The sequence below is a fragment of the Carettochelys insculpta genome, chromosome 6, assembly GCF_033958435.1.
Source record: "Carettochelys insculpta isolate YL-2023 chromosome 6, ASM3395843v1, whole genome shotgun sequence".
Classification (NCBI taxonomy): Eukaryota; Metazoa; Chordata; order Testudines; family Carettochelyidae; genus Carettochelys; species Carettochelys insculpta.
The window spans coordinates 121,944,372-121,953,476 of NC_134142.1; the positions used below are offsets into that span (position 1 = coordinate 121,944,372).

At 62.5% G+C, this 9,105-nt stretch overlaps 1 protein-coding gene across 2 annotated transcripts; it reads left to right on the forward strand.

The window, feature by feature from the left end:
• The first annotated feature begins 541 nt into the window (after positions 1 to 541).
• On the forward strand, positions 542 to 7,959 carry AIP (AHR interacting HSP90 co-chaperone). 2 transcript variants are annotated; one of them, XM_074998159.1, is made up of 6 exons: positions 542 to 861; positions 2,194 to 2,373; positions 3,085 to 3,273; positions 3,739 to 3,915; positions 4,547 to 4,680; positions 4,853 to 7,959. In XM_074998159.1, exons 1-6 carry the CDS (start codon positions 709 to 711, stop codon positions 5,019 to 5,021), a joined length of 1,002 nt encoding a protein of 333 aa, XP_074854260.1. In that variant the 5' UTR covers positions 542 to 708; the 3' UTR covers positions 5,022 to 7,959. The 2 variants fall into 2 exon arrangements, with proteins under 2 accessions (XP_074854260.1, XP_074854259.1); XM_074998158.1 differs by having other exon boundaries at positions 550 to 861; positions 4,547 to 4,688.
• The last annotated feature ends 1,146 nt before the right edge of the window (positions 7,960 to 9,105 follow it).

Genomic DNA, 9,105 nt, shown 5'->3' on the forward strand with positions numbered 1-9,105 from the left:
GACATGAGGCCAGCGGGGGGTGTTGGGCTGCCGGGGCATCAGGCTGCCATGGTATGGGGCCGTGGGACCAGCAGGGCTGGCAGGGGGGTCTGGCCGTGGGGCTGGTATGGGGTTCAGGCTGCAGAGGGTTGGGGCTCTGGGGCTGGCTAGGGTGTGGGTCAGACTACAGGGGTTGAAGCTGCAGGGAGGGGGTTAGGCTCATATTAGTGGGGGGAGTTTCCTCATTGAGTGAGTTAAAGGAAGTATATGTGTCCCTCTTTTAAGTGAGTACCTGTAAATAAAGTACTCATTTAATGAGGGCCGAGTGCCCTGGGCTCGATGGACCTATGGTCTGACCCAGTATGGCTGTTCTTACATTCTCCTCCCCCACTACGCACAACTGCTCCCAGGTCAGGGCTCCAATCCACCCACTCCTTTAGCTGGCAGGCTCCACCCCTGCTACCCACCTCGGCTGTGACTCCTACCCCCAGCAGGACAGCAGGCTTGGTAAGCAGAGACACGTGGGCCAGGCTGGGATGGGGCGCCGCCATCAGTAGGATTCAGAGTGAACAACACCGGGTGCCTCGCCCGCTGTTCCAACTCCAGCCGGCAGGGCAGCTGCTCCGGAAATAACCGAGCACCCGCCCGCTGCAGCCGAACGGCTCCGGCAATAGCCGATTGGCTCCGGAAGTAGCCGAGTGCTCCCGGAAGTAGCCGAGCACATTCGGGATGCCCCGGAACTGGCCGAGCCGGCACGGCGCAGAAACCGCTGAGGGAGCCATCATGGCGGATCAGATCGCGCGGCTGCGGGCCGACGGCATCGCCAAGCGGCTGGTGCAGGAGGGTCGGGGCCCAATGTCCGACTACCGCGACGGCACCAAGGTAAGCGGCCGCCCCTGCCCCACGGGACACAGCGGGCCCGGACTCGGGCTCTGGCGCGCATGCGCGCCGGGGACACACCATTCAGAGGGAACTGACGCCACCTTCGTTAACGGCGAGCAACTCCTCACGTGAGAGTCGTGACTACGCATGCGTCTGCCTCCCTTTCGGCACCAGCATTCTATTGGTGCGCCTGCCAGTGACATGCAACTGCTTGTGCGCGGTGATTGGCCAGACAAGGTAAATGGGCGGGGCACTCAGAAGCGTTTTTTTAGCTTGTCTCACGTCCTCAGAGCGGTGTTGTGATTGGCCAGCGGCTTTCGGAGCAGTGCTGTGATTGGCCAACCAGGGGGCGGGGCCGTCGGGGCTGTGAGGCTCTGTGTCCGGCAGGGGGCGTGGCCCGAGCTGCCACAGGGTGGGGTATTTTGGTAGGGTCGCTCTGTGTTTACATTCCCAAGGGCCTGGCACCGTGGGGGTGAACAGCGGCCAGATCCTTGGGGGCAGTATGATTCCATCTGTCAGCCCAGCTAGTCACCTCTGGCCCAGCTGGGCCCACCACAGCGGTTCTGGGTGTCCTCCTGCCCCAGGGTTGGCTTGTGCCCAGGCTCATAGGGACAGGATAGACCAGCAGGGGAGTTCTCCAGGCCACTGTCCTGGTGATGCTTGCCTGGGAAGGCAGGACCATGCCATGGGCCTATGTCTGAAGGGGGCTGGTGTGGTACATAGCTGGGGCCTGTCCCTAATACATGCCCACAAACTGGGCACACGGCAGCTCTGCCATGTTCTCTTGTACTTTTTCCATCCATGGGTGGAATACATTTTATGTGCCCTGAGGCCTGTGCAGATGTGCACTACTGGTAGAAACACAGGCTGCCCTTTGAGGGTTATTGTGGGCGCTCTGCTAATCAGCTGGGCGGCACCTGAATCTCTCCTGGGTAGCTGAGCGCTGGGGTGGCTACCCAGGAGAGACTCAACTGCCACCCCAGCGCAGTATTTCTTTTGCTGGTGCACATCCACACGTGCCTCAGTGCACACAACAAAATTTATTCTGCACATGGCTGTTAAAACTTAGGGGGAACATGGATGCTCTGCATGACTCTGCTGTTTTTTGCCGAGGCCCAGCTGCTGTCTCATGGGCTGGGCCTGGGGGCTGTCAAAGGTGGCTGGATCTGAGAATCTGAATGCCAGCATGGCCTACTTCCAACACGAGCCTCCTGCCCCGTCACGGCCAATGGGTCTGGCCTAGCAGTCCCTGGCCTGTGGCACCCCCATTGGGCTTGCTGGTGTGGGGGTGGGGTGTGATGCATCCTCATCTATGTTTGATCTACTACCCAGGCCACTTTCCACTACCGCACCATGCTGGCTGACGGGGAGCACCGCGTGCTGGATGACAGCCGGGCCTGCGGAAAGCCTATGGAGCTCATTGTTGGCAAGAAATTCAAGCTGCCTGTGTGGGAGACCATCGTGAGCACCATGCGGGAGGGGGAGCAGGCTGAGTTCCTGTGTGACACCAAGGTAGCCCCTACCCCCCTGCTGGCCCCACAACTCCCTTGGTACCAATCAAGTTCCTGCGTGACACCAGGGTCCCCTGCCAGGGATTTTGGCCCCATGTGCTGCAAGCCCAGCCTGGAGACAGCGTCTCCTGGCCGCAGCTCTGGGCTCTGGGCAGAGCTTTTCAGTAGGGCAGCCACGTGGTCTCTGGCTGTCGGCTCATGCGGACAGGCCAGCTGAGAGCTGTGGGTGGCGTTGAGCCCTGTGGGGACCCACACACGCACTGAGCCTGGCTAGACCCGCCAGGCCTTGTGCTGGAGAGTGCCGGTCTAGCCCCACTGGCACAGCTGTGCTGCTGTAACTCCCCTCCCCCCTCAACGCTGCGCGCTCTGCTGCCGGGAGCTCTCTCCTGGGCCCCGTGGCGCCTTCCCAGGGTTCTGCCAGCGCGGCACTGCCGTTCGCACGCTGACTTTCTCATCCTCGTAGCTGGCTGAGCCTTGAAGTGCAGACAGGCCTGTAGCTCTGAACTCCTGCCTGGGCCCAGCTCCTGCCTGGGCGGTGGTTGAGTCACTGGGCTGCTGGGTCTCCGTGTGTGGGTGGTGGTCCCCGCCCCTCGCTGCTAATGGGTCTGATTCCAACCCAGCTGGCCCAGTGACGAACTCCTGGCCCCAGGGAGGAGAACGGTTCCCCCCCCTTGCCCCGCTGCGTGATGCCGATGCCCTGTCCCCCTGCCAGCACGTGGTGCTGTACCCGCTGGTGGCCAAGAGCCTGCGGAACATCGCGGCGGGGAAGGACCCCCTGGAGGGACAGCGGCATTGCTGTGGCATCGCCCAGATGCATGAGCACCACTCCCTGGGCTACCCCGACCTGGACGACCTGCAGCAGAATCCCCAGCCCCTGATCTTCGCCATCGACATGCTGAAGGTGAGGGGGGCCTGGGAATCCTGAGCTGGAATGGGGGGAGGGGCAGCGGGGCCAGAGGTTGGAGTGGGCTAGGGCCATCCTATTGACAGGCCCGGGACTTGGGATGCACCTGAGAGATGGAGGTGGGGTGACAGATTAGTGACCCAGGCTCTCTCTGGATGGGCGTGTCCCCCTAGGCTGGGCGGGGCTCTCTCTGGATGGGCGTGTCCCCCTGGGGCTGGGTGGGGCGCTCTCTGGATGGGTGAAACCCCCTGAGGCTGGGTGGGGCTCTCTCTGGATGGGCGTGTCCCCCTGGGGCTGGGCGGGGCTCTCTCTGGATGGGTGAAACCCCCTGAGGCTGGGCGGGGCTCTCTCTGGATGGGCGAGTCCCCCTGGGGCTGGGGCTGGGGCTGGGGCAGGGGCAGGGGCAGGGGCAGGACCAGGCTCTCTCTGGTGGGGCTCTCCCCCAACAATGCGCTGTTGCAGGTGGAAGCACCAGGCTCCTATCAGCAGGACCCCTGGGCCATGACGGACGAGGAGAAGCTGCAGGCCGTGCCGCTGATCCACGAGGAGGGCAACAAGCTCTATCGCGAGGGGAAAGTCACCGAGGCGGCCGCCAAGTACTACGACGCCATCGCCTGCCTCAAGAACCTGCAGATGAAGGTGAGCGACTGCCCTGCCTGGGCGCTGCTGCCCCAGAGGCTGATCCTGAGCAGGGGACCGACGTGGTGCAGCGTTTGCACCCTCTTCCACGGGCTGTTAACGCAGAGCCCGCGTTCGCTGGCACCAAAGCGAGCGCTGCGGCTCCCCAGTTTGGGGCCCTTGGCCCCACTGAGCTCAGACTCTCCTGCCCCCCGGAGGGATCTTGTGCCCGCCAGGCCCACAGCACGTCCAGAGGGACCAAACTGCAGCCCCTCTCTCTGGTCCTCCCTGGCCTGGGATCAACCTGGAGCCTCGCCCAGCCTTCTGCTGGCTCCGTCCCTGCTCGGGACGGCCCTTGGGTCCGCACTTGGCCATGCCGGGCTCTTGCCGGGGCCTGAGTACCAGTTCAGGGAGCTGCACGGGCCAGGGGACTCCCAGCTGCCTCTGGCCCAAGGGGGATTAACCCCTTTGCCCCCTGGGGAAACTGAGGCGCACGCTTGGTTCGTGACATTACATCCATAGTCCCCAACCACAGGCACCTCTGCCTCAGCGGCAGCACCGAGCCCACTGCTTTGCCAGGCTCCAGCCCCAGGCCCTCCCTGCCTTTCCCCTCCTGCCTCAGTGCCTAGGCCTGCTTCCCTCCCCCTCGCAGGAGCAGCCGGGCTCCCCAGACTGGATCCAGCTGGACCTGAAGATCACACCCTTGCTGCTGAACTACTGTCAGTGCAAGCTGCTGTGTGAGGACTACTACGAGGTGCTGGACCACTGCTCCTCCATCCTCAACAAGTACGAAGGTACGGCGCTGCCAGGGGCGCAGCTGGGAGAGCCGGGCCGGCGGGGAGCAGGCAGAGCTGGCGGGGGAGCACAGGCTGCGGGTCCCTCGCCGGGGGCTCAGGGCTGGGAGGGCAGAGGGAGGAGTCAGGGCTGCAGGGCACCACCCCAGGCTCTCTCTCCGCAGACAACATCAAGGCCTATTTCAAGCGGGGGAAGGCGCACGCTGCCGTGTGGAACACCGCCGAGGCCCAGGCCGACTTCGCCAAGGTGCTGGCGCTCGACCCCTCGCTGGGCCCCGTGGTGGCCAAGGAGCTGCGCAGCCTGGAGGCGCGCCTGCGCCAGAAGGACAGTGAGGACAAGATCCGCTTCAAGGGCATCTTCTCCCAGTAGCGGCTGGAGCAGCCCTGCGGCCGGAGGGGGGCAGTGGGAGCAGCAGGAGGCTGCACAGGAAGAGGGGTTGTGCTGAGCCCCAGCACCACCGCGCACTCCCGGGGCTGAGGCTGGAGCAAGCTGGCAGCCCCCATCCGTCTGTCCTTCTGTGCTTGGCCACAGCTCCCCCCACTGCAGTCGCCAGGAGACTTGAGATTTATCCCTGGGCTCTGCCCGCCCCCAAGCCAGGCCAAGGGGGCCAGAGCCGCTCCCATGTCCCCTCCTCGGCTTCCCCTCAGAGCAGGGGCCGGTGTCCTGGGCACCTCGCGCCCCTTCCGCGGGTGCCTGAGCTGGGTTTGGTGCCTTGTTGTTTGTTCAGCTGCAGGTCCCTCTTCCCCCAGCTCCCACTGCAGCTCTCAGCCTGGCACTGCCTTGGCCGACGGCTGCCAGGGCCGGCGTGGGCCAAGTTTGGTGCCGGGGTGGCTGCGGTGTGGCCGTCCGCCTCGGCGCTCAGCAGCGAGCGGAGCCCTTCACGGCACAAGAGGAGGGGCCCTGGGGCACAGGTGCCCCCCAGGAGGCTGTGGACAAGGGGTGGCAGCGGCTCCTTCTCTTCCTGTGAGAGGTGGGGGTGACTCCCAGCCAGGGCTGTGGGTGGGGTCTGCAGAGGGTGGGCGAGGGACAGGCCGGGCCGGGGAAGCAGGGTAGCCTGTTACCGAGCGATGCTAATCTCCACCCGCGCCCGGAATTGCTGCGGCGCCCGGGGCAGGAGCTGGTCACCACGCTGTCCTCCCCCCATGGGCCAGGGTGGGCTGGTCACGGGCATCCGCTGCCCTGTGTGGAGCTGAACTACCCCTCAGAGGGCTGCCTGCCAGGGTGAGCAGCTGGGCTGCAAGGGGGGTTGGGGAATAGATAAGAGGCCCTGAAGGTGCCTGTAAATTCGAGTCCTGCCCGCGCCTATTTACCCCTTTGCCTGGGGACGGGCAGCCCAGCCTGGGACGGGGGCTGCCGCAGGGTGTTGTAGTTAAAGGCGGGTTCTCTGAAGGGCTGAATGCAACAAGCTGGGCCATCAAACGCTGCTCCCCAGCGGGGGGCGGGTGCTGGGAGGGGAAGGGGAAATTGAGGCTCCCAGGATCCAGGGCTCCACCCTGAGCTACTATTAGCATGGCTAGGAGCTGTTAGGGCCGGAGACCAGCATGATTGTCTACGCTGACCTGCACGGCGCAGGCCACCCACCCTCCCCCACCGCCTCCCGCAACTGACCCAGAACCGCGGCAGAGCTCACGAAGCCCTCCAGCCAAGTGACAAGTGAATCCACCGGAGAAACCACGGGGAGCACCCCAGGCTCTCCGCCATCGCAGAACATTCCTTCCTGCCCCCAAATGTGCCCAGCAGACCCCAGCGCAGAGGCCAGCGGGGAACCAATTCTCAGATCCACCCCCACCCAGCCAGCGCACCACTACAGGTGCTGGAGGCATTCACTTCAAGCAGTCACAGAATGGCCGCATGCCCTTGCCGGCAATCTCATGGCTACCCCCCTGAGAAATGTATCCAGGCTAGTTTAGAAACCACCTAGGCCCCGAGGCACTAGCCACATGTGGCTAGTTGGCCGGCTAGAGATGGCTAGTTGGCTTGAACAAGAAACACCCAGAAGTCCTTGCATTCAAAAAAATCTAAATAAAAATACCCACAATTTTCAATAACTTAAAAAAAAAATTCAGATCTTTCTGAATTCTGACGCCACTTTCTACTGGCTGGCGCCTTCTGCCAGTTCATGGAATAGCAGAAATATGCCGCTTAGGCTGGAAATCTTCAGTCAGACCTCCCGTTAATTGAATGTCTGGGAAATGTGAGGATTTCTGCCCATTAAAGCCGACGCTGAAACGCTGTGGTGGTGTTCAGGCAAATTGGTATCTTAAGAGAGGTGCGCAAAATTGTTTACGCTGTCAGAATGCTGCGGCTGCTTCGCTTCAGGACTGGGCAGCCGCTGTGGACTTAGGCTACAGCTACAACAGACGATTTGTGATGCCATAGTTGTACTGGGGCAGCTGCACCCTGTCATCCCACCCCAACAGGCAGCGGTAGCTGTGTTGAGGGAGAGGTTCCTGCCAATCCAACCCCAACAGGCTGTGTCGCAAGGAGATGCCTCTCAATCCACCCGAACAGGCAGCAATAGCTGTGTCACAGAGGGGAAACTGTCAATCCTCCTAACAGGTAGCGGTAGCTATGGCCCAGGGACAGGCTTCTGTCAATCCACCCTGACAGGAAGCGGTAGCTGTGTCAGAGGGGGATTCACCCCAACAGGCAGCAGCAGCTGTGTTGCTTGGAAAGGCGCCTGTCAATTCACCCCAACAGGCAGCGGTTGCTGTGTTGCTAGGAAAGGTGCCTGTCAATTCACCCCAACAGGCAGTGATTGCTGTGTTGCTTGGAAAGGCACCTGTCAATTCACCCCAACAGGCAGCGGTTGCTGTGTTGCTAGGAAAGGTGCCTGTCAATTCACCCCAACAGGCAGCAGCAGCAGCTGTGTTGCTGGGAGAAGCTTCCCCACTCTCGTAGTGCAGCCCAGCCCAGCCCAGCACTTAGGGTGGTGTAACACGTTGCCCAGCAAGGTGGCTCGCTGGCAGCTGTGGGCCCCTTAAGTTCTGCTATCAGAGGGGTAAGCGAGTTAGACAGTAGCTTCCAAAACAACAAGAAGGCCTGTGGCACCTTCCAGTGTCACAGCCGGTGCAGCCTGGGCCCCGCCGGCTGTGTGTGACCTCGCCGCTCCCCTTAGAAAGCGTTCCGGAGCGGCACTCCTCCGATGGTCGGCCCCTTCGCCTGGTTTCACGGCCAACCACGTTGGGGGCCAGTTCACAGTCGTTTGTGCCTCCTCTTTCCCGCACCCAGTGTTTGTGCCTCTGACGGATTAAAGAGTGATTCTCTCTGCCCCCAGCCTCGGGTCAGGCGGCCAACGTGGAGTTCCTTGCGCCTGCTTTCGTACAGTTGGTTTCCCATCCCTCCCAGCAGCCTGGTGGCCCTTCTCGGTGCCTGGTTCACTCGACACAGCTGGTTGGGCCCTCGGTGAGCAGACCTGCACCCGGTATTCCAACTGCCGCCTCACCACTGCTCCCGAGCCCTGTTGGTGGGGGTGGGACCTCGCCTGGTACATCCTAGGACCGCAGTGGCCTTTCTGCCGCAGCTGCAGCAGCGTGGTGGCTCCTAGTTGCACTTCGCTGATGCATCCAGGTGTTTACTCATTGCCCATCACTTCCAACCGCTACGGCCCTGCTTGTAGTGACACCTGTTCGTCCCCACGAGCCTGGCTTTGCACGTCGCACTATTACACGGCCTCCCCTTTCTAGTCGGGTTTCTAGGCTGGGCACGTCTCCTGGTGCGATATTCTGGTGCTCCTCTGCAGTGCCAACCCCTCCGGGCTTGGTGGCAGCTGCCTCTTTGATTAGCACACGCCAGCTTTCTGTGCCAAGATCATTGCTGGCCATGTTAAGTAAGCTTAGGCCTGAGCCAGCCCGAGGAAATCTCTGGTCAGCTCCTTCCCCTGCCAGCACGAGCCATGGTTGTCTTTCCTCTAACCAGTTCCTTACACACCTTCAGTTCTCCTATGAATCCCCCTCTTCTCCAGTTTAAGGAGTAACTAGCAGGGCCCACTCCAGGAGCTCACTGGCCTATCCAGGCTGGGCTGTGGGGGACCTGGCAGCCCTGGGGCTGGGAGCTGAGAGCCAGAAGGGGCACAGAGCTCTGCCGGCAGCTCCAGCCCTGGGGACCCAGTGGGGACCAGAGGAACCCTGACAGCCCTGGGGCTGGGAGCTGACAGGACCATGGAGCTCTGCTGACAGCCTCTGGGCTGGGAACCAGCAGCGGCAGCCGCTGGCACCTGAGGGAACCCTGGCAGCCCCAGGGCCAGGTGGGGCGTGGAGCTCCACCAGCAACTCCAGCCCTGGGGACCCAGCTGGACACCTCTCCTTTTATAATAGCATAGACTTCCCCTGTGGAACGGCGCCAAAGACACCAGGTGGGTGAGTTCAGCCCCAAGACATCAGGCAGGCCCCAAGGGCTAAGGGCCGGCCTAACGCA

Coding starts and splice junctions, on each gene's coding strand:
- AIP (XM_074998158.1), top strand. CDS start 709: ATGCCCCGGAACTGGCCGAGCCGGCACGGCGCAGAAACCGCTGAGGGA. Junction 2,374..3,084: donor AGTTCCTGTGTGACACCAAG/GTAGCCCCTACC, acceptor TCCCCCTGCCAG/CACGTGGTGCTGTACCCGCT. Junction 4,689..4,852: donor CATCCTCAACAAGTACGAAG/GTACGGCGCTGC, acceptor CTCTCTCCGCAG/ACAACATCAAGGCCTATTTC.